The sequence below is a fragment of the Megalops cyprinoides genome, chromosome 1 (assembly GCF_013368585.1).
Source record: "Megalops cyprinoides isolate fMegCyp1 chromosome 1, fMegCyp1.pri, whole genome shotgun sequence".
Taxonomy (NCBI): domain Eukaryota; kingdom Metazoa; phylum Chordata; class Actinopteri; order Elopiformes; family Megalopidae; genus Megalops; species Megalops cyprinoides.
The window spans coordinates 20,166,824-20,192,261 of NC_050583.1; the positions used below are offsets into that span (position 1 = coordinate 20,166,824).

General features: G+C 46.1%; 1 protein-coding gene across 1 annotated transcript; it reads right to left on the reverse strand.

Moving 5' to 3' along the window:
• Positions 1-907: 907 nt before the first annotated feature.
• On the reverse strand, positions 908-24,946 carry pkd1b (polycystic kidney disease 1b). The gene is made up of 40 exons (XM_036527079.1): positions 24,865-24,946; positions 24,438-24,556; positions 22,853-23,000; positions 22,358-22,623; positions 21,239-22,015; positions 20,992-21,123; positions 20,615-20,790; positions 20,295-20,431; positions 16,480-20,138; positions 16,178-16,321; positions 15,877-16,008; positions 15,335-15,617; positions 15,012-15,243; positions 14,730-14,880; positions 14,494-14,628; positions 13,689-13,833; positions 12,873-13,493; positions 12,482-12,632; positions 11,935-12,187; positions 11,424-11,619; positions 11,021-11,188; positions 10,624-10,767; positions 10,211-10,421; positions 9,967-10,090; positions 9,612-9,761; positions 9,302-9,366; positions 8,819-9,036; positions 8,175-8,292; positions 7,554-7,720; positions 5,614-5,816; positions 5,284-5,481; positions 4,657-4,811; positions 4,336-4,448; positions 4,072-4,210; positions 3,804-3,929; positions 3,536-3,710; positions 3,077-3,364; positions 2,794-2,928; positions 1,802-2,116; positions 908-1,657 (listed from the first exon to the last, which is right to left on the reverse strand). The coding sequence occupies exons 1-40, from the start codon at positions 24,944-24,946 to the stop codon at positions 908-910; spliced, it is 11,901 nt and encodes a 3,966-aa protein (XP_036382972.1).
• Between the last annotated feature and the right edge of the window lie 492 nt (positions 24,947-25,438).

Below are 25,438 nucleotides of genomic sequence, written 5' to 3' on the forward strand. Positions count from 1 at the left end.
TGAATGATATACTATGGTTCATCATAATTATTTAATCCATATCTAGATTACAAAACAGATGGCTTTTATAGCTGTCCAAAAATTGTGAATTTAAGTAGCTCATTGAGACATAAGGCCAGTGACCTGCAATTATACGCAGGTGAAAGCTGAAACTGTTATAATTTCAACAATGGGAATGGCAGTAACATGTATCTGTTACCACTGTGATACAGTACTAATATACATCACAATACTTGATTGGATGAAGGAAAACAGTATGCTTAAACATGTGGATGCAAGAAGCTGATCTCTCCTCATATATTTCAATAGAACCTTTTCATCTCATTAATATTCCTCTTCTAACAGTGATTTTCCATGATGTGTAGGAATAAACTCTAACAATTTGTCCAGTTAACCACTCCCTATAAAAGCTTTTTTCCATAAAGGATATAAAGTTATCTTAAAAGTGATCCTTTTAGCAAAACTCTAATTCATGAAGTGTTGTGGAAGCTTTTTTTCATCTTTGTACTATATAGTGGTAATTAAGGCACAATCTTTTCCCTACCTATATGTCCAAAAAGTGAAAAGAAAATTTCAGATCAAATTCATTAAGTATCAGCCAATTCTTCCAGCGCTTTTGTAGTGCCAAGCCACATGCAGAACACAACATCCATGTCATGACACTTTCATATTTTGGACAGAAATGGATTATTTGAGCAGCTGTAAACAAATTGTCCCCCAACACACAATCATATAAGTTTTTCTAAGAAGATTCCATGGCAGTTACTTTAATTTGAAAGTAAAATTCATCAACAAAGCTAAAACAGTGAAACTAAACTTTTCTTAACTGATAAATCTTATTTAATTAGAATGAAAAGAACTGCCGAATGAAAGGAAGGGTCACTCGGTCTATTTCTTCATCCATGGCTCAGTCAGGCCCATCAGGGTGCCAGGCTCTCCTCTTCACTGGTACCCTGTCACAGGCCAGACTCCTCTCCCCCTCCTCACTGCGGGGGCGAACATAGAGGGTACTGCACAGCGCCTGGGGAGACCTCTGAGCAGCATCAGCAGAATGCGAGGCACCTGAATGCCAGGCCCGACGTCCTGGGACTCGCCTGATCCGATTTTCCACACCAGAGGCCCTGCGTGTAGGCCCACTGCTGTCTGCTGTGACAGGTTGGGCCGTTTTGCATGGGTCTGGGTTCTGCCAGGTCTCAGAAAAGGTGGTGCGCGTGCAAGGGATAGTGTGGTTGCAAGAGAAGAATAAAGGAAGAGAGGGAGGAAGAGGAAAAGGAGGAGACAGAGTGGAGAAAGAGGGAGCGGGTGTTGACATTGATCTCTTCCACACTGAATGCTCTTTGCTGGCTTGCTGCTTTTGTCTCTGGATGATCCTACTCTGGGCCCCCTGCAGCTGCAGCTCAATGCCATGCAGGTCATCATTCAGCTGGTTCACCCGGTCAAATTGGGATAGGAGGTTGTTGAAGGCAGGAAGCAGCCGGTCCAAGTAGTACTGGGCATCAAAACCATCAGAGAGGCATGAGTCCTCTGAGCCCAGGGACTGGGCAGAAGCCAGCCGAGGGCTGGGTGAGCTGTGGGCTGAGAGACTGGACAGCTGGGACCCCAGGGAAGATCTGGAGGGTGGTGACACCATCCCCTCAAATTTGACTTTGTGCCTGAACTGTAGAGAGATGACATGAACATGGATGTGGTGATCTTTCAAGTGCATAGATAGGTTTTCTCATCAAATAGCAACTCTTGTTTTTTTTAATAAATCTGTTCAAGAAATTTTCTTTAAAGAACATTAAAGAGATCAGTGCGGTACCCCCTTGGTCTTGCTGAGCCCCATCCAAAGCTTGAGCCTCTTGATGAAGAACTCCACCATTTCGTAGTCCTGAGGCTCCATGACCGGCCGGTACATCTCCGTCTGCACCAGCCTGTAGGAGCGAACCAGCACGGCCCCGCACAGCCGTCCCAGCACCCACAGCCCCGTCCCCACCAGGGCCATGCAATACACAGGCCCCAGTGCAGGGTGTCGCTTGCACAGGCGTCTGATGACTCCCCGCCCACGTAGCGCAGACACCATGGTGAGACTCCCCTCCCACACTGTCCTGAAACCCTCCACCGAGCCGGAGAACAGCTGACAAACACAAAAGGTGAGAAGGTGCCCCAGCGTGACTCCCAGTGGCAGGCTGCAATGTTGCTTAATTACGCTCAGTGAAAATAAAGCTTTCCAAACTGGTGAGCAATGTGGAATAACAAATCAGAAAAAAAGGACGTAATGCAGATTTCTGGCTAGAACATGTGTTAATCCTAACGCGTGTCATAATCAGACTAACACTGCAACTAATTCTGCAGACACTGCTCTGAGTGCAACTGCAATACATAGTAACCTACTCAGACATGTATAAGCAGTGCACTCCTTTTTGAAAAAAAAGGAAGGAAGCTTGTATTTGCTCCTTTATGAGACAACGGTGTGCTGTCTCTACATTTGTTGGACCAGAAATTTTGTGCAACCTAAACTACATATTGGGACCACTTTAAATGTCCATCTAACTATACATGATTGCACATAAATTAATGAAAACCTTTATAATGACCTAAATCTTCACACTAACATATTGTGCTGAAAAAGAATAAACATACATATTGAAAAAGAGCACTGACAAACAAGTAATCGTTAGCGCTGCTTTTTAAAGTGCGAAAAGCCTCCCCCTGGCACAGACGGATCATTAAGGCGTGAGAGCATGTCTTCATATGCCTGGCAAACCTGGGGCACCTCCCCTTGGCACACCGCTGACCGGGTCTCCATCTTACCAGGCTGCCAGTGTGCGAGAAGAGCAGCAGCAGAAGCACCAGCAGGCAGACGACTCCACTGAGCTCTCTCCACGCCTGCAGGAGAACCCGTCCAAACACCACCCAGCGCCGCACGAACCGCAACACTCCTACCATCTGCAAGCAAAACAGCGGCACATTCCCGCTCAGCACGTTCATTACAAGTGGGAGTTTTAAGTTTAAGAAATGGCAGTGAGCCAGGTGGTGCTGCACACATGTAAGAACTGTGTTCCTCTGCTTAATATAGTCAATTGCTTTGCAGTACCTTGAGGACAAGCACAGTGAGCAGGAGTGCAGAAAGCTGGGAAGAGATCTGGTCCAGCAGGGCAGCTCTGTGGAAGTTGGTGAAGGTTTGGGGCTGGGAGCCATGCTGGGAGAGGCTGGAGGCAGACACGTAGAGGAAGGACATGCGCAGCACTGCAGTGGCCAATGACAGCAGAGATACCAAAAGCTGCAGACATAGGCGTCCTTGATACTGGCAGTGACCCTGCTGCCTGATCCCTGCCCACAGCTCACTGACCAGGAAGGACAGAGCGAACAGCAGCAGCAGCACCTGGCAAAGAGCAGGTGACATTTTTGAAATGCTCTGTGACCTCATAATGTCACACCTCATTTGAATCTTCCACTTCCTTAAAACACAACAGTTATGTGATAACATGGTGGGTAAGGATTAAAGAGGCAGGCATTAGCACAACTAAATGTGGGGTTGTTTTCTGGCCCTTACCATCATGGCGAGCTGTAAGTGAGGGCCAGAGGAAGATGGTGGCATGTGAAAAGGCTGTATGGAGATGGAGGTGAGTGCGCTGTCGGCCTGTGGCCACTCCAGCCGGATAGTCACGGCGACAAAGAGGGCGGTTTCCCTGTGGTACTGCGTAAACTCCACATACACTGCCCTTGTCCTGGGAGGGCGAAAGCATGTCAAAGATAAACCACACACCTGGATATCTACGTGAGAAAACACGTTTATCCAAAAAGCAAACAGCGTGACTCACGCTGCGTTGATCCAGTGTGTGCTCTGCAGGCCAGACAGGAGCTGGCGGGTGAGCTCCGTGTTGTTCCCCAGCTCCACCACGTCCCCTCCCCCGCTGTGCCCCTCGCACTGGCCGCGCCGCCACAGCCTGCGGAGAGGACAACACAGAGCTGACCCTGCCGCTGACACACAGACAGATCGTTAGGGCATGAGAGACCAGGCCGTCATATGTCTGGCAAAAGCCGGGGAACAGCAGAAACTAACGAAGCAGTAACTCATTGATGTCTGACCAGGAGAGGAGGTGTCCAGAGCAGCTGTTGAGCGCTGAGTCTCTCTGTTCTCCAGATGGCGTGTGCAAGGAAACGGGGATGACGGGTACAAACGAGGTACTGCTAAATCCCAGGGAATCCTTCACATTAGCACAGCAGCCTAGGGAAAGCAGACAGGAAAACAAATGCGAGCGAACACATTCATTTTACTGTTCTTGCCGTAAGTGAAAGTGAATTCAAAACACAAAATTGCTTATTTTTTTGGCTAAGAACAACAGGCCTTACCATCCTGAGACTGTTCTTTCTGTAGCCGTGGCAACCCGACCAGGAGCAAGAGGGGATTCTGGTGAAGGTAGGGCACCAGAGTGTTGTCCATCCACTGCCAGGCCTCAGACCACCTACAGACACCAGCACAGATGAGTCTGAGCTGGGCTGTCTCTGAGCTGAAAGTCCCCTATCTCTTTTTACGCTTTGTGTTGCACTGCTCTTCGACAGCGCATAGCTGAGACAATCAGCAGAAAAATGATCAAACGTCTGAGGAGAAACAGGGTTTATGAACTGTCATAGGTGCAAGTGCCAGTGTTTACACGATAAATGAACACTTACCGTGTCAGCGTGCTGAGGTTCAGCATCCCAGCTGGAGCTGTGAGCAGAGATCGTTTGACAGCGGAGTGCAGTAATCTTCCCTGCACAGCCTGGACACTGTCCTGGTAGTTCACCAGCAGCACTACCAGCAGGAACAGCATGTGCACTACACAGTTCTGCCAGTGGGGGTAAAAGGAAAAAGATGAGTTTGTTAACATTTCAGATGCTTAAATTGCTTATGCCCTTTTGCAAGTTACTTATTTTATGCTATGTAGCGTGCATGTTATGTTACATGGTTTGTTATGTTTTCATTAGTGTTATTAAGCTTCTCATAGTTTGCATCACCACATTTGCTGTACTTTTTAACATTAAATCACTGTTTCCTCAAAGCTAACATTAGCTAGAATCTTTCCAATCTAGTGCTCTAATCACACCGGTTTGACCGTACGGGCTAATCAGCTAATCACACCGGTGTGACCGTATGGGTGAAAGGGTTAATCTGGGCAGGTTCAGAACTACACATTGAAAACAAAAACAATAGATAATGTGAGAAAGACAAAATCCTCAAAAGCTGTAAAGTGCCACACTTGCCAGCTCACTGCTAATGTTGAGTGTGTTATAATCCAGGTTTCAAGCTAATGGCATTACCTTCATGAGTGATCTCAGGGCCCGCACCTTCCTGGCCTCCTCCTTAGCGTGCAGCAAGCCATATCCACATGGGGGTCTCACCCTGCCCCCATGCTCCGCTCTCCCTCTCCTCACCGCAGCTTCCTGACCCAGCCGCTCCTCCACCTCTGGGTCCACTGGTCTTACCACTGCAGCCAGGAAGAGAGCCTGGACGCACACCTGTGGGGACGCACACCCTTGCTCTGTCAGGCAGAACAAAACCATGCTCTCGCTACATGCAGAATGCACAGGGCAGGGCCTGCGGACCCGGGGGCCCAGGATGTAGGAGCCGCTAAGCACTTGTTAGGTCACCTTGAGAGGCTCCAGCAGCAGAGCCGAGGTCAGGCAGGCTGAGGCGGCAGATATGAGCCACATGAGGAGCACGGAGCTGGAGAAGCTGCTGCCGTAGAGCCCCACAAGGGCCAGGCAGCCCCCCAGCACCAGCCCTGCTAGCAGGTAGGTCACACCCAGCACCCAGGAGGGAAGAAGCCAGGTGGGAGCTCCGCGAGCCACACCTGCAACAGAGGTGAGACCGGTCTGTGAGTATCCAACACACGTTTTGAAAATAGTAATGAAACGAGGAAAATCAGATCAGAAAAAGGTGATGTGGTTCTATGACAAGTTCAACTTTTCGCTTCACTGAGAGCTTTAACAGTGAATAGGCCACAGGCCAAAAGTGAGAATGGACACTCAGGCAGCATTGCGTAACATGAAATAAGGGATGCTAAAGTATTGGGAAAAACTACAAAAAAAAAATCCTCTGAAGTCCCCTGTGGATTATATCCGAGTTTAAGGAGCTTAGTGAGATAAGTTATAAACCACAAACAGAAATGAAATCTACAAAAAAATGTAGAAATCGCAGGAAACTGAACACAAGCCAGTAAAGTGCTGATGTACAAGAAAGGGCATCACACCAGTACATGAAACTATGTGAGAGTCAGTTCAATTTGCATTTGCCATCATGTAAAATATTGGACATCAATCAGCACTATACATATTCTATGCATTTTCCAAAGGAGGGAAGAATTAAATTATAGGGATCTGTCAACATGACAGAGTGGCACAGTACAGGCGGCATTGAAGAAAGAGGGTTTCTCATAATGGATACAGAGTGGAATGTGGAGTATCCCCCAGGACCAGTATATGTTATATTGTAAGACTGATAAAGGCGTTGATAGCAAAATACAGCATTCAAATTGGTCGATGATACTATTAACTTGGAGTGAGGCAAACAGCTCTGAAGTTAATAATACAGGGAGAGAGGAATAAAGTGCAAGAGTAGATGGAAACTTAGCGACTAATACGCAACAGCAGTAACGATGAAGTTTTATATTGGCAAAAAGGATTTGAAGTAAGGATCTATTATGGTGAGGGCACACAGTTAAAATGAGCAATAGTAGTAGAATAATACAGTAGTGCTGTCAAGAACTAGATATTATACTAAAACAGCAAAAAGGCAAACTGGATGCTGAGGTACATAAGAAAAAACGTGGTGTAAGTCAAAGGAGGTTGTACTAAAATTACACAATGCATTAATTGGACTATTTAAAATGCTGTGTTCAATGTTTGCCATTATAAAAGAAGATGCCAAATCTCTAGAAAAAGCACAGGGCGTGGCAATAAGACTGGATCTATGTCTATACCAGATGCCTTATGACAAGAGACCAATGAGAGAATCTTTTTTTGTCTCAGTGTAAGGAGGCTCAAGGGAGGTTTGATTGAAGTGTTTCAAATTTTATTTCAAAATTTTCAGAATTAATGAGTTAGCCCATGGCAAACATTTCAAACAAAGTTCTGTCAACAGAACTAGAGGTGAAAAGGTGAAAGTGAGTTCAGAGTCACACCGACATTTGAAATATTCCTTCACGAGTTATTAATTTGAAATATTCCTTCACGAGTTATTAATACATGAAATAATTTCCCTGGATTTGAACTGGAGTCACCAGGGGATCCTGGTGACTATCAGACTTAATACAATGATAACATACAGGCAAATAACTAGCTAAGACAGGCTTAAAGATATGTTCTTCTAACGTTTTATCATGCTCTCATGGCATTGATTGCTGAGTCATTCGCCCCTTTTAATAGTTTTATAATTACGTGCTTTCTGGAAAGTTGAAGAATAGTAAACCTTTTGTTAAACGCGATTGGAAGAGTTAGGATTACCAGATTTGAAAATGGATAGTGAATGCATGCATGTCTATGTGTCTGCTGTGATGTCAGCAGTCCTGAGGGGCAGGGTCCCATGTTACCTATGCGTGTGGTGGAGGAGGTACCCAGGGAGTCTGGGGAGGGGCTGGGCAGGAAGGTGCTGGCAGTGGTGAACACGGACAGGGAGGAGGGAGACTTGCAGAGCCCTGCCCCGTGTGAAGGTTTCTCCTGGCTCAGCTCTGACCATCCACTGCAAGTGCTCTCCTGGCTGGAAAACACACAGGAGACTCTGATTCCAAGCGGTGATTCAAACAGAGGATAATGAGAGCCATGATTGGCTAGCACAGCGGAAAGGAGCGGCTGTAAAGATCCCTGGGTGGGAACTTTTTTTTACAAGAACCATGTAGGCAGAAACAGCAAGTCATAAAAGCATGTGATCTGCTTTCCACTCCCGAGAGCCCCCCCCCCCCACCCCTGTTGTTTGTATGATGTCATTTGATGTAATTCTCTACTGCTCTGCAGGTCCCCAGGTCTGAATGCCTAAACAATAGGAACATCGTCGTCTCTGCCCCTCTCATTAATAACAGAATTGCATCTTGTGAGAGGGCCGACGGGTCAGACGGACTATTTTATAATCTCTGCCGGTGAAATTCTGCACAATGCGTGGACTCAGCTGAGTTTTCGCAGTTCTCTGGAGTCCGAGGCATGCGGCAGTGACTCACGTGTCGGACAGCGCAGTCTCGCAGGGTGAATAGCGACCGCTATCAGAGGTCACTCTGCCTGAGGATGTGCTGCTGGCCCCAGCTGTGCCCGTAGCTATAGACTGGATCAGGTCCTCCTCTGGGATCAGAGGGGGAAAAAGAAAACAGATTAGGTGAAGCTCTGAACTGTGTGGGAGGGATGTAGTCATAAATCAAACTCAGGTACTTTTGTGTTGCCTCCTGGTAAGTGCAAGGTTTCCATTTCACATAAAATGATTGTTCGACATAACAATACAGCAGGGTGAAAATAAAAATAAATAAAATAAAATCTACAATAGACCGCAGTCATCCCTGTTTTGGGACTGAATATCTTGCAGGTTAAGCCTTGTTTCATTTTGTGAAATGGCTCCTTTCCTTGACCAAACACCCCTTTCATAGATTTTTTGCTACCTATTTACTACTTCATACATTCCAATAAAAAGGAAATCACTAAACAGAGTGGTAAGGCATGTTTTCAAGTGCCATGAATGGGAACAGCTCATAGCTTGTTCAACAATTTTTCCAGGCTGAGTGAGGTGTAGGCAGCTGTATGTAGACTGGCACATGGGCTATGGAGGCAGCAGCCATATGCTCAGACCAGATCAGATGGAAGTGGAGTGTCTCACCGGAGAGTGTGAGGAGGTTGTGCTGGAGGCTGCCGGAGTGGGCAGGATCAGACAGAGGGAGGGGCGGAGGCTGCTCTGGGGAGCAGGCCGGTGAGCCTAGACGCAGCTGCAGCAGGGCCTTCTTCCTTTTCAGCAGGCGGGCGTGGCTCAGGGGCGGCTGCCCCTGCAGCTCCGGGAGGTCGAAGATGCTGTCACAGGAGGGCCATGGATCTGCTTCACTGGGGATGGGGTACGAGACAAGAGGATTTTAATGGTTACACCCATGTTCATAAATGAAAACAAAGTGATTATCAAGAGACAATCCAAAATCTATTGTTTGTTGTTTGTATAAATTGTAGGCTGCATCAAGACAAGGTCCTTTAAGGTCACTTTAATGATGTCAGCGTTCAAAATTGGCACACAATTCACAAAACCCATATAAAAGTGATTTATCTAAACATTAAATAATAATTGATGATTTGTAATAAACAGGTGGACTCTAACCTCTCATTGCCCAGTTTAGAGGCATTCCAAAAGGTTGATTCTATGTTCTTGCTTCCCAGAGAGTCCTGCAAGAGGTAATGTCAGAAAATCAATAGCCAATGTACACACTGTTAGGGGATATCTACACATGATGGGGCGCAAAGAGGATAAACTTCCAATAACATCCTGAGGAGACATTTATGTACAGGTTCAAGATGTGAGCCTGGTGCTTGATGCCCATTCCCTGCCAGGTGACATTACGATCCAATGGAGCTATGGTGGAGTGGATGTTCCACATGTGGAAGTGAAACACACAGTTGTGTGTACTTACCGAAGAGTGAGACATGGCGTCCAGGATGGAATCCATTCCCCCTGGCAAGGACAAGAAGGAGGAGCTGGCCAGTTCAGGGTGGCTCAGGTACACGTCCATTTCCACTGTCTGAGACACAGGGGTTGAAGGTGCCGACTCCTCTGCTGTCACCTGGGAAATGGCCATAGAACCGATGTTTCAGACTGATCTAAGCACATCTAACTGAAAAGGGTGAGCGCAAATGTTTGGCACCATCATATTGTGGTGATTTCTAATCAATTAACACCTCCCAGTAATACAATCAGAGGGTCTGTGGTGCAGTAATGTGAAGTAATGTGTGCAAACGCAGTTCTCCAGGATGGGACCAGTGGTGTACCTTGCTGCCAGTCTTCCGGAAGAGGAAACAGAAGAGCAGGTGCAGGGGAAATACCAGGACAGACACAGCCATCCCCACGGCAACAGTCTCCATGTTCACAAGCAGGCGGGCCGACACAGGACCACTGCCACAGACACAGGAGAGGACTTACTTCAAGCACAATGTTCAGGCACCCTCTAAACCTCTTTAAACTCCTAGAGTAAAACAAAAGGGTGGTCTGGTGTGGATTGTGCTGGTTATCCACCTGGTTTCTTTGTTCCCGACAGCACCGTACCACACCGCCCCCACAGCCAGGTACAGGTGCAAAAGCAGGGCGCAGCAGGTGACCCTCTGTGCACGGGTGAAGTTGCTGTATGAAGGGCACTCCCACACCGACACCCAGAGGTGGCGCTCAAACATGCCGCACACCAGCTGGGTTCTGAGGACCCGTGTGAAGTGCTGCAGATCCTGGGGGCCTAAAGTGAGGAAGGAGCACAGTCTGACATGTCTCTCACTGGATATAATCTCACTGTGGGTGATGATGTGTGTAATCCTGTTGATCAAAAGTAGTGCATGATAATATTAACTGTGGCGGATACACTTCTTAGTGCCAAGATACTGTAAATGAAGATTTAAGATGACTCTTCTATGGTATTTCAAATGAATACAGACACTTACAGGAAGCAAGCACCTCCTTCTCTACCATCCCACCATTCTTGTCATTCTCCACAGAAAGCCAGTCCTCCACCAGGAAGAAATACATGATGTCAGTCTGTTTGTCCCACACAACCACATGCTGCAGGAACCAGGTTGGGTCCAGGCCTACAATAAACACATACAGTTTCAGTGGCATAAATCTCAGAAGTCTGTGCTTTAAATCTCAGATTTTCAGCAGATGTCCTGTAAATCTGAGAATTTCACAAGGCTTCTGCTCGCAGTTTCATAAACAGCAGACTTAATCTTGGAGACAATGACAACACCAGTGCACATAATACATGTATATACTAGATAATACTGTATTCCAGTCAATGCAGGGACCACAGATTTTTTGCCCACAGACTAAAAGAGCACACACCTGTGTTGTCATGCCAGATGCGTATTTTCCAGATCTCTCCCAGGTTGGCATCGGTCTCCACCTGGAAGTCGTCCAGAGCGTTCCTCTGGAAGGCCCCCTCGCGCTGCAGGTGGCGTGACCCACTCTTGTTCAGACCGTACAGGCTGATTCCCACGTGAGCTGTGGTGCCTGGGGAGGCAAAACGCCAACAATTCCACCACTGTGACAAGCCCCACCACCAGCCCACATCTCCACAGGCCTCATCTACTCATATATGCGTGTGGAAACCCCAAATGACCTGGGAGGTTTTAATGGAAACCATGATAACTACATTCGCGCTGAAAAAGTCACATATACCACATAACTTAGGAGACTTTCAATATGTCAGGACCATAGATTTCTAATGATTCCCCTTGACTCTTACCAGATCCCCTGGCCCAACCGGTCTTCACCAGGATTCGGTACTGGTAGTGACCGGACTGCCCACAGAGCGGGACAGTGCTGGCGCGGGTGCTGTGCAGGTGGTCCAGTTTGTGCGAGAAGAGAGCGATGAGCAGGTGCATCAGCAGCAGGACCGCACACACAATTCCTACCACCACGTTCCTCACAGGCCCCTCTGGCTGCAAGCAGAAAGAACAGGGAATAGAATTTCCACCTCACTTCATCTTTTCAAATCAGCTCGGCTTTAAATAAAATGTTAAGCATACCGAAATGCCGCTCGCTTCCTCGCGTTATTGAGTTGCTCTGAGTAAGACTGATGGTGATGTATTGCAGAGACATTTTTGAGTGCAAGTCTGTTGCTGTCTCCCTGTGGCGCTCACTGGAAACGCAAGACACCATCTTTGGTCTGTGTATGCAAAAGAGTAACCCTGACCACTCCGCGTGCAGAGTTCCTCCCCCTGACTGTCGGAAGGGATTCATTTTGCGTGACGCACCGGCGGGAGCAGCACGACGGCGTCGGGGTGGACGAACAGGCTGGCCCCGAATATGGTGAGGTGCTGGGTGAGGCAGTGGGCTGTGCGGGAGCTGCTGCCGCTCAGAGGGCTGAGGCCCTCGCTGCTCCAGCGCCGCTGCTCCAAGCTGAAGTACTGACACAGAGAGGTGAACACGTACACCGACGCCCGGACCGTCCCGCCAGTCAGGGAGCTGGTCACATTCACATGCAGCTCCTGCCCAGAGCTGTTCTGCCTGCGCACACATACATATACGCAGACACACATAAACAGACACAGACACACACACCAATTAATCATATGTATCCATGGACAACACAGTGAAAGGCAGAATATTACATACATATTTTTAAAAAAGTAATTAAAATATTTATATCTCTGAACTATAAGTGGGAAACATTTTATGTGTGGATTCAGTAACGCAGATATTAAATTGCCTGTCTCTTAAGGTTATATCATACATCGATGTGAATCGTTTTTGTACCAACAAGGGCGAATGAGCAGAGACAGTATTTATTAAGGGACTCACAGGGGTGTGAGGAAGATGGTCTCCTCCACGGCAGGAGATTCTGCAGAGAGAGAGAAGTACACCTCCCGCATGAAGGAATGCTGAGACAGAGTAGGGGCTGGTTGGCTGGCCACCATGATTCTCACCTTGCCGCTGCTCTCTGAACCAGTTCCTTCACAGATACACACAAATACAGTTCACCGGATGGAGCTTTTGATGTTGTTTCTTTGTGCTGTTTTTAGCTGTATATTTTAGATAAGGGATTCATGTTTACTGCAGAGAAAAAATCTGGAGAAAGTGGAAGCTACCCTCCCTTCACTGGCAATAGCAAGATCAGACTCACAAGAGTTAGCTTATCTTGAATGTCATAAAAGGTGCTTCATTGAGGTGAAGATTATCTTAGGCAGGCTACCTGGAAGCAGGCTGAAGTTGAAGGCAAGGAAGAGCCCTGCATGGGGGTCAGTGTCAACAGCTCTCACTGTGAAGTTGAGGGATCCCTCAGCGGGGAGGGTGATGTTGACAGCGGTGGCCCCCTCCCCCTCCGCCGGCCACCCGGAGGACAGGCGGCTCGGCAGCAAGACGCGGATGGCGCGGTCAGGCGGCAGGTTGGCGATGGGGATGGGCTGGCCCTGCGGCGTGGCGAACTCCATGGCCGCCAACGTGGTGGAGATGGGCGGCCGGGCGGCCGGCACGAGGCCGTTGTTCCCGTCGAAGCCCAGGAGGATCTGCACCACCTCCTCCCTCCCCTCGCGCAGCTGGGCGCTCAGGCTGTGGGGGATGTGGAACTGGCAGGGGCCGGAGTGCTCAGTGCACAGCAGGTCTGCCGGGTCACTGCGCCGCCCCACCGCTCTGATCCGCGGGGCTGTCAGAGTCAGGGCCTCCTCGCCTCGCATCCGAGTCTGCATTAGAGATCGCATCAGCTCCCCCGCCTGGCCAAAGACAGACACTACAGCCTCTGAGCTGCCAAGCCGGCCAGGTTGGCTGCGGGGCTCAGGCCTGGTTGTGGACTCCGCAGCTGCAGCCATGGAGCTGCCTGAAGAGAAACAGACATTCAAACTAATGAAAATGCGCAACCCAAGAGCTGAAGAAAAACCTTCCATCTACTTTTTTATTATTTATTCATTTATACATGGAAATTTTCAAGTGGAACTGCAGCTCCAGTAAATGGCACCAGTAAATGTCTGCCTGTTTGAAATGTCTTAGAAAAATGCAGCGTTCCTGTCTGTACCCAGTATGTGTAGAATATTCCTGCCAGCGTCTAGGGAAGTGACATCACCAGGTTCCGTCTGCTCTCCAATCACTGCGATCATCTTCTCCACAGCCTTCAGCACCGTCTCCTGACAGCCTTCACATGCCAGCTCCCCGGGCACCGCCTGCCAAACACACAGAGTTCACACACCCAATTATAAATTCATACTGCTCATTAAAGACACAGTGACGGCAGTCTGTGCCAACCAGATGAGCCAAACCCTGCTTTGTTTCTGGTATTCTCGAACACAGTGCTTTTCATCACACAGCAGGAGGTTTTTTTACACTTCCAATCAGATGAAAAAGTACTTCTAGTCAAGAGTGAATCGCAACAGCCTCACATACAGTACCAGTCAAAAGTTTGGACACACCTAATTAAGATAAGATCTAAAGACTTGTGCTTAATGCTAAATTTGTTCCTTAGACAAACATAAATTGTGAAGTTGATGCCCATGTAGAAATTTCCTTCCGAAAAAAATTAATTTTGAAAAATATTCTTGCCTATTTTGAAGAATCTACAACATAATAAGACAATATTTTTGTTTATAACACTTTTTTGGTCACTGTATAATTCCGTTTGTGTTTATTCATAGTTTCAATGTCTTTACTATTGGTCTAAAATGTGGAAAATAGTAAAAGTAAAGAAAGAGAAGTGTGTCCAAATTGTTGACTGGTATTATATGTGTTTTCTGTGCAGCGCAGTAACCAGTAATACAGCGGGCGCCAGCGCTCTTGTGCAGCTCTCTTGTTGAGGTGTGGCATTACTGGGTCGTGTGGGAGCTTACCGTGCACTGTGCCAGAGCAGAGCTGACCTGCGCGGCATCCCGCAGTGAGGAGACAGGGAAGGAGGCCACCGCACGCGTTACATTCTCACGGATCAGCATCCTGTCCTGGACGTCCTGCTCACTCACGCTCTGCATCTGCGGCAGGACACAGGGCACAGTGCGAGGCCCGGATAAAGAGCACAGCGCTGAATGCAGGTCGCACGCACTGTGAATTCTAGCGTGTGCGGCACACCCACCTGGTTGAGCTGGCTGGTCAGAGCGATGGAGAAAGGTATTACTTCCTGGGGGTTTCCTCTTTGGACTAGAGCCCACAGCTCTGACTGACTCTTATTCTTCAGCCAATCCGTGAGTGCTTCACCTTCATTAGGTGGCAGTACTGTTAATGTCCTGCAACAGCGTTGAGTAAGCATGGAGCAGATGACCAATCAACAAGAATCATCAAGAATCTTTACACGTTACGTTAATCTATTTTTATGAATCATTTCTAGATGGTCAATTCATTCCAGCTCCCTGCTTACCTGTTCAGTGCAGTGACAGTGGCTCCCAGATTATCCTCTACCTTCACCAGCACAGTAATGACAGACACATTTCCACCTGAGCCATGGGAGCCCAAAGGGACTAGGGTCCCAAAGGTGTGCTGGGTGCCTTTGTATAGGGTCAAGAGACAACCTGATTGGCTATCATCCTGACATACCTCCGCCTGTAAGGTATATATCAGCTGGGTGGGCTCACTGTCTCCATCCACCCAACCTGTCAATGTAAAAAGAAACAAAACGGAGCACGTCAAAGAAAGCCTTGAACAATGGGGCTTATGGGAACTGCAGGAAATGCATGTTCTTACCTGAGCAAGCATAAGTCACCACAGTCTGCAGGAGACGAATGTCTGTATCAGGGGTCAGTGTACATACTCCCCCGTATGGGGGACGGTTGGGGAGCAAGGTTATGCTAGCAGACCCCCAGAGCCCCACGGCAGGTTGAGACATGTGGAGTGTGAAGGTGTAGGTCAGTCCATCCAGCAGCACGCCTGGTCTGACCACCAGGTCTGGACCAGTGGCTCCTGTGGAGGTTGTGAATTCATTCAGCTCCAGGAGCTCATCATTTGAGCCTTCAGCGGACCATTTGTACTGCAGACACAACAGAGATTATGTAAGAATATATAACACACAGAGGTGTGTTAAATATTAAGATACCATAATTTCATTAAAAAGATTTCCTGTTTGCAAGTCTTTTGTGTTATACTCTATTTTGCACAACAATCCAGTAAACATATTAACACAATCTGTAAGTAAAAGTGAAATTTAATTAATGTAATTTTAAAACATTTGATAAAAGTCACATTAATTTTAAATGAAATGTTCTGAAACCGTGATGTGGAAATGGTACCTTTGTAATACCACTGCAAGAGGGACACTTTCCAGAGAGGGCTAGGGGGAGACTGTGGTGGAAGGAAAGGAGAGTGCTGCAGGATACACAGTCCACACTCACTGGCAGCACCTGTCCCTGCTGCACTGCCACCTGGGGGCGCCAGAGAGCCAACAGGAAAGCAGGAATAATTTTGACAATAACGGTAATGGTGGTTGCATTGCCACTTTGTTTAGCACTGATGTGGCATTTACCGAACTGCAGTGATTTACATTTAGCTGTGAAACTGAGCAAAAGGCAAGAAAGATGGTTTAGGACTTACAGACTGAGTTGTGGAGGCCGGCAACCTCCCTGCTTTTTGAACAGTGAGAGTGAAGAGATACACATTCCCAGGCCTCAGCGTTTGGCGGGGAACCATGAGGATGCTGCTATTGCTGTGCACAGGAGGTAAAGGATCTTTTGTGTTCTGACAGCAAAGAAAATGAAACATACAGCTGAAAGAACAGAGCAGTGCAGCACAAGAAATCCACAGGGCATGGAAACTTAAATTGAGGATTGGGCCACTTTTTTATATACTTTCATCCTCAACTGTGTTTAGCTAGAGAAGTCAGCAAACAATCTTACCTCAACAATATAATCCCAGTGATACTGCAGAAGCTTGCCTTCCTGGAATCCAACATCAGGATCATGTGATTCAGTACCATCCAATAATAGATCTCTGTGACTTGACCAGAGTCTGTGTGATCCTCCCTTGATCACAGGGACCAGCTGGCTGTGGACCACAGTGATTCTGATGCTCTGTTGCTGCAATAGAGGTGTGTCCTGGATGCAAGCAGTGAACCTCAAGCAGTAGGATCCTACAGCCAGTATGCGCTTGGGAAGCATGAGAAATGGTGTGGTCACATCTGTAAGATTCACCAGAGGTATTCTGTCATCTTCACCACAGCCTGGAGCTCGAAGCACCTCCCACATGTAGCTGGTCTTGTACATGATGCAGCCTTGAAGATCCACATTAGCCTCAAAGTAGCTTGGTCTGGACCTCAGGATAACAGATTGTTTCTGGACCAGGGAGACTTTAGGACGGGTGCACTCAAGTCTCTTTGCTTCAATGGGCAGTTGTGCCACAACACGGCTGATATTGTTGAAAACTGTAACCTGCACTATGTACCTGCCAGGAGTGCGATACAGGTGACTTATAGTGTGTGACTGAGTGATTACTGTCTCCTCAGCGGAGTCGCCAAATTCCCACTGAAAAACCAGGTTGCTGCCATTATTTGTGACGGCTGAAAAGGTGACAGAGAAGTCAGTATAAATTCCTGTTGAATTACAGACAACTCTTACGTCCTGAACTGGCCACTCTATGTTTGCCCTCTCACTCAAGGATTGTGAGCAGAAACCATTGCTTGCTTCCAGGCTTACAGTCAGTGAGCCATTGCTGGGAGGAATGTAGAAGACCTGTAGCCCTTCTTTGTATGAGGGTTGGTATCCCACTAAATGGAAAATCCAATGGTACATAACTGGAGATTTACTTTGCACTTCTGCCTCGAAGCTGGTTTCTTTCATAGATTCCAAAACTAAAGAGCAGCAGTTAACTAGCCTTAGTCCCTTGACCTTCTCCACCACCTGCACAATCAGACCCACGATGGAGGTGCTCACTTGGTTCCAGGCCCTTGCTCTGACTGTATGGTTTCCTACTGGAAGGTTAGAGGTTGTAAAGTTGTTTTGGACCAGATTCACTAAAAAATCCCCATTATTAAACTCTAACGAAAATTGTACATCACTTCCTTTAAAGATCATTGGAGTAAAAACAATGGGGTCACCAGCACAGACTGTAGAGCCACTCACATTCAAACTCAGGCCTTGAATAGCATCCTGGGCAGTGACTCTATGGGAAACTGTTTGCCAACTGATGTCATTTGAAGCATTGAGAAATACCTGGTAAACCCCTGCTTCCAAAAAGGAGTATACAACTGATTGCTTGTTGCCCAAACTGGCAGATCCACCATTTGTCATGAAAAGTTTCCACTCCCACTTTAGGCCAGTTCCTTTTTCAACTGATCCCAGGAGTAACACAGGGGAAATGCACGGGACAAAGAATGGATTTGTTTTATGATTTATCTTGAAGTTGACTTCATATATTTCCTCCTGGACTGTGAGCTGTTTAGTAGCTTCACTAGAGCCAAGCACATTCCTGACTGACACTCTGACAACAACAGAGCCCAAACTTGTAAACACATGAAGAAGTAAGGGCACGTGTGATGGTAAGGGGGAGAGGGTGTCGCCAACATACCAGAGATGCTGGAGGTCGGTCCCAGTTTTTACACTCGCTGAGATCTTCACAGGCTTTCCTACAGGCACAGTGTCCCTTGTTGTTGAGATCATGATTCCTGAAATACGCTCTACTGCCCTGAGTGAAATGCTACTGTTCATTCTTCCTAGACTGTTGGACACTATCAGCTCCACCAAAATATCCCCAGGTGTTTCTGTGAACAGCTGGAAATGTTCTCCATCACATATAGTCTTGATTATTCCATTCTCAAGAACTTGCCACTGGTAACTCAAGTGAGAACCCTGAATTACCGAAGCAGACAAATGGATATTTTCCTGAGTTGGTACATACCTCATGGATACCAGACTCTCACTGGTAATGTGCAGCCCTTGTATCCTTTCTAAGACCTCAACTTCAATGGTGGCCTCCTGTTTGCTAACAGCATTTTGTGCAGTCACATAAATCTGGTAAACACCCGCCTTGGGAAATATATACCTGAAGGTTGATGTTCCTAACTCAGGTGGGATGGAAGGGTTCACTGACCAGTAGAAGCTAACATTATTCATGACATTCAATACTGCCAGTACCTCTGTCTCTTCCCCTACTTCTGGAACTGGCTGTTTGATTTTCAATGCCAGGCTGGACACAGGAACCAATACGTCCACATCTAAAGCTACAGACTCCTGGCTCACCGCATTCTGAGCTGTGATGGAGACTGTATACCTCCCAGCAGATGTGAAGGCATGAGAAACATACTTGCCTTCATTTCTGGGAGAGCCATCTCTAAAATCCCACTCCACAGTTACATTGGTGCCAGAGCAAGTCTCTACCCAAAAAGAATAAGTCTTGTTGATGATCACTGCACCACTGTGACCATCATGTGTTACAATCAGTTCTGTCACAGGCTTTTGGACTGTAACAAGAGCTTTTGCTGTCTTGTTGCTGATACTGTTACTGACTACCACTGAAACTTGATGGATTCCCTCTTCTTCAAATACAAAACAGTAATGAGAAGGGCCTCTACCTGGATAAATGTTGTTAGAGTTGTTATACCACAGAAATTGGTAAGTATGTTGATGGATTAGCTTTGGATAAACAGACACATTGAAGCATACTTCCTTCCCCAGTGCTACAGCTTCACTTGAGGAGTTTAAAATTACGGCAGTTATGAGGGACTCGACGCATATGGCTGTATGATAACAATGAGATCCCACAGAGCTGAAAACTGTTACATTGATTTGATAGCTCCCTGGGCTGGAGTAAGCATGCGCAACTTGGGAATTTCCCTGGATAATGGTCACAGGAGTTCCATCTCCAAAGTCCCAATGAAATATCAATGTGGGGACATTCCCTGTCACAAGTGCTCTGAGATGAACCTCTTGTCCACTCGCCAAGCAGCCATGAGGCAAGATCCCAGTTATAGTCAATGTATAGACTTCCACTTTGATTTTCTGGACTGCCTGACTAACTGGGTTAGCCACAGTTACTATGACAGAATAATTCCCTGGGGACTTGTAGATGTAAGAAATGTGGCTGTCAGTGAGGTTTTTAAATGTTGACCCATTGTCCAAGTCAAACGTCCAAAGGAGACTGGTGCCGGAACAGACACTGCCCTTGATTACAGTGGTGGAGCCCAGCTCATTGGGTCCACTGTAGCTCAGCTGGAGTCCAGAGATTGTTTCAATAACTTCCACAAGCATCCAAGATGTCAGAGCAGACAGAGTGTTGCTGGCGCTGACTGTCACATTATATACACCTGCTGCTCTCAGAATATGCCTAACTTTGCAGTCAAATCCTTTTACTTCCTTGGAATTGTCACCAAAGTTCCATGTGTACAATATTCCATATGGGGAAGGCCATGGCAGAGCTTCCAAGTCGAATGTTTGGTTGACAATAAGGATAGCAGGGGTGGTTGACAAATGCAGTCCTGCCAGTGGACTCCGCACTTTCACCACCACAGACTTCTCAATCCTGTCATATCTATTAAAGACTTGTACCCTCAGCATGTAATCATCTAGATGAGACAAAAATACAAAGGAAAATCTAAAATCAGCAAACACTTCAGAACAATTTCAAGGAAGACATGACAGAATTTTCAGTTATTTATTGTTAAGAGAAAATAATTATTGGGAAAGGCCTGCATGTCCTGTGTGTACTAAAGGACTTTCACCTGGTTGTATGAAGGTGTGGCTCACAGAATCCTGCAGGTAGATCTGTCTCACTCCCTGCTCTATCTGGGAACCTCTAGACTCCAATGGAGGAGAAAAGGAATGGTTGACACCTGGGCTGTTATCACCAAAGTCCCACCTGCAGGAAAAAGATGTTTAAATAATAATAAAAATAATAATTAATATCTAAATATAACAATACAGGACACTGATACAATTTCACAGTGCCTGTTCACAGTCAGGGATTAAGTCATATATATAATGAGACGCACTCAAAATGAATTAAATAGTTTACATTACAACAGCTTATAAATCAGGTTACCAGAAGGTGATCCCAATGGAGATGTCCACCTTGACTCTGAGGGTGAAAAGCTGCTGGGCATTGACAGCAACGACCTCCCCAACAGACAGGAAGGTGGGATCAGCCAGAGGAACCATCATTTCTGCTGTGAGCCTCACTTCCAGGGACTGCGAGCTCACAGGATTCGATGCTGTGACCTGATGCAGGGAGGAGGGTAAATAGTTACATTGTACCTGTCAGCATGAGGATAGCTGAGTAGACATCACTTATCAGTGTTATCTGGTCACTTATTTCTGCTTTTTGTATTGTTTTGTTCAGGGCTATTATATAGTGAACCTCTCATCATGCATGTAACAAGAGTGTGTTTAGTTTAATCATGACATAACAGTATTGCTTACATTTAGCTTGTACTCTGCTGGCTTCTTGAAGACCACGCTGTACATTTGTCCTTCATAAGCAAATTGAACCAGGTTATCAATGACCCAGGTGTATTTAACTGATGAGCCACTGTCCACCATCGCCTGGAATACCTGCAGCCATGTAAGAAAACAGATGTCAACATGCATATGACTTAATAATAACATAATAATAATAATAGTAAATAATAGTAAATAAAAAGAAGAAAACAGACACTGGATATCCTACCTGTGAAACATCAACTAGCATTCTCTGATCTCCATGGGGCTGCATCTTGAGCCCTGTCACGGGCTGGTGACCCTGCAGCTGCACTGACACACTCTGGGAGCTGATGTTGTTCGATGCACTGATGTTGAGGATATGGGACCCTGGGGTGGAGAGCACCACAGTAGCATGAGAGAACCACGTATCAGAGGTGTCTCTCTCACAGCCATGGTGGGACATGGGCAGCTCTGGGGGACAGGAGGACAGGAAGGGGACCCTGGTTTGGAAAATGGGGTCCGACCAGGTGCTGGTGACATTGAACCCTGACAGTATTTTGATAACGATGAATGTAGGGACATTGATGGGGAGGTTTATCCGGCCCTCCTTATCCAGCATGGGGTGCACAATGTGGAGGCCTGAAACAGGACTTTGTGCCTGGCCTGGATTTCTGGCTTGGGTGCTCCTTAATGGGGTGCTCATCGTCCCCATGTATGAGTAGCCACTGGGTTCATTCTGTCCTGTGCTCAGCATTGGGGAGACAGCATAAGGATGCAGTGTGTCCGCATAGAGCACCCGCAAGTCACACACCACCCCATCAGCCCACTGTCCTCCAACTGGCATGGCAGACAATCCCCCCTCCCACCAACCGCCCCACTTAGTCCCCTGGAAGGACAAGTAACTCTGGCGCCAGGCAGAATCAGAGCTTTTCAGGCACTGTAAGAAGCCCCCCACCTGCCCGGTGTGCTGCACTGCCAAGATGTCATCTGGATATACATTTATTTCCTTTTCTGGCAACACCACCTAGGACAACCATGAGAAACAAAGAAACCAAAAACATTGTTTTAATACATAGTAACAGCACTCCAATCAAAGCTATTCATTCCATGATACTGATCTGATAATTTAGCCAAGTCAACCAATTACACAATGACACACATACGTGTTGTACACATTGTACTATGCCCAACATTAGACTGTGATCCTTCTTTACAAACACCTCAGCAGGGTAATACCAGTAATATGGGTGTTTTTTTCTTCTGAAGGACAAAATTTTGTTTCCCAGGATATTCCATTAACATCAGAGCCAGCCGATCTTTGTGTGTCTGTAAAATGCCAGTGTATGTATGCCTGCATAACACTCACATTCATATGGGCAGGCTTAGAGCTGGGGGGCAAACTGAGGGACATATCGGCCACCAAATGGTAGAAGGGCGCCAAAGCAGGGTAGCGGGGTGGTAGTGGGAAAGTAGGGCCACCATTCGGCATGTGATATGAGCTACAAGGGCTAGTCACTGGCTGACAGCTCTCCAGCAGATGGCACCAGTAATGTCCAGTGACACAGCCACCTGTGGTGTTACACAGGGGGACTGGGGAACAGCAGCTAAAGGGGTTGTGGAGAGAGCTGCAGCCTGTGGAGGAAGAAGGAGGAAGAGGAGTCAGAAGACAGAGAGAGAAGGTTTAACCAGACAGCAGACTGCACAGAGCATGATTATAAAGTCCCTAACACATAATGACAAAAATCAGCTTTAGCATTTAATTACTGAAAAATAAGCATAATATCACAAAGTATAAAAGTATAATAGTATGATGCTTTTGATCGTGAAAACGTAAAGATTTGAAAACTGTGCCTTGGCTTACCAGGGGGTATGAGGTGCAGGTTGGGACTGCAGTAGGGCCGCAGGATCTGCACTTTGGCGTAGGTATGGTGTTGACTGGGCTGCGTCACTAGCTCTACAGACAACACCTGTCCTGCGTGGCTGAACCAGAGGCCTGGAAACAACATCATCTGCACACACACACACACACACACACACAACAATCAACAACTCAATTCCTCTACCATGCAACAATAACATCTCAGTGAAAGAAACTTCAGTGCATCTGAACTGTGAATTTCGCTATGGTTTTTAAGTCATATAATGTTATATTCTTTATTTTTTGGAAAAAAAAATTAAGCAAAATTTAAAACAATATCAAGGTTTATTCTGGGCAGTTACATAGTACAATAACATGCAATTTTATTATACTAGATAGTTAGCTACCTTACCCAGCCATGGGTGGATCAGGGAGCTGGCAAAAGTAGTTTGACAAATTTAGGCCGAGATGAAGTTATCAATCTTCACTTAACATTACAGTCCAGTCAGATATATTCCATTTTGTGACCCCTATTTAAGATTAAAGTCCAATTAATTTAAAAATCTACGTGTTAACTGAGCTAACTGCACAGGCACATTCAAATTTAAAAGGATGATTTTAGTAGATCAACAGGTTTAAAGGGAGGTCAGTGAGGGGCACAGAGATACTTCTCGGCCAGCATAACTATAGATACAAATAAGGATATGAGTAATTCAAGCGCATTCATATAAATGCATAAAAAACACAAGGTTGGTTGTCTGGATGAATATATTTCTTTTTTTACAACAAAAAGTGTTATTTTTGAACCAACATTTGTTGGTTCATTTTCTACACAGAATATTAAACCATCCAAAAATATTTAATCATAAAGTATCCTATGACACTTTTTACTGACATTCATATGCCATTAAATTTTTTTAATGCGTGAAAGTTCTCCCCATACTCCAGCCCCAGTGTCAATTTTTAGAACAGAGATTATCTGATTTAATTGGTTGGGAACAGGCAGATCTCCCCATCATTTCATATTTACCTTACCTAAACCCGCTGTCCACTAGTTAACTTTTTGGTGTTGCCATATTAACAGTGCTGGCTTTGCTCCAAGCTTGCTTTGCAAAACATTGAAGCTCCACTTTTCTCATCCAAAAGGTAGCAATTTGCTCTAGCAAGTAAGTTAGTGACCTACTAAATCTGGATTTCCAGGCATTACACTAACGTTACGGCTAATATTGTTTTCCTTTGCTTCAGTATGTTAGCTATCAGTTAGCTTAGGAAGCCATCATGTGATTCCTTAGTCTCACAACAGCAAAATGTAACATATAACAATAATTAGCAAAGGACAAATGTGTTTGTCAGAGTTAAAACTGGGAAAGTATGAGCTCCAGTATGTCCAAGATAAACTCTCTGTCCGATCATACAGTATAATTTAAAACATGTCAATTCTGATGCAGAGCAATATGCAACACATGCAAGTATAACATCTTTCCATACTCTCTTGGACTTCTTGGTGTCCCCATTTGCACTGCAACACATTTGTCCTCAACCCAACAAAACATTACAAAATCACTGATTTAAATTTAATTGTCCTTACCTCCACTCTCTGCTGTCCTGGGTCTGGGGAAGTAGAGAGGACTGAGGCTTGGGTCACAGTGTATACCCCGGACATCAGTGGGACCCCTGTCAAGTAGGTGTCAACAGATGGCAGGGAAACTACAGAGAACGAATGGGGAAAAGTGTTCATTTTCTGTTATTGTTTCCTCAGACCAGAAGCATGTGTGACAGTCTGATGTTTGCATATATCATTATACAACAGTTTACAAAGTGCTGTGAAATGCAGTATAATACTTTTATTGTGCATAATATACGTACAATAAATGTACATACACAACTCTTAATACTGGGGAAAATAATCTTCCATATGATATAAGAAAATATAATCTTCTCAATGGAATACCGCAGGCCTCCCATCACATTAACAGATAACAAGAGAGAGAGAACTGTCCATCTTGAGGTATTACCTGGCACCTTCTTCTGACACAGGAAAGGGTATTTTCTGCTACAAGCAATAGTCCTCCACTGTCCCACTGAACCAAGGGCCATCTGATCACAGACCCCCTGGCTTTCACCACCCCTCTCCCTTCGCTGGTAGCTCTGTGTGAAAGATTCATCTGCATGGTGTGCTCCCCCTCTCCTTCCATCATTCACCCAGATCCACACACTTTCTCCACTAGATAGACAAACACACAGGTAAACTGATTGATACATATAATAACACAGCAACATAAACAGATATACCTATCTATCTATCTATCTATCCAAACATTATAAATGTCTGTGGCTTATGTCTATATGATTATGTCTATGGTATAACATCTCTGTGGGCTACACATTGATGTTGTTCTTTCCTTCTTTCTCACATCAAGGACTTTAGAAAGAAATAATGCAGACTGGTTACTCACGAGGAAAATGTGGTGAGGACAAATTTCTGGTCTTCAGTACTGTAGACACCAGCAAGGTCACCTCCACTTGTCTGCTGGCAAACTTCTCTTGCTTCCAACCATGGTGATGCTGATGCCGATAGCCAATAGCAAT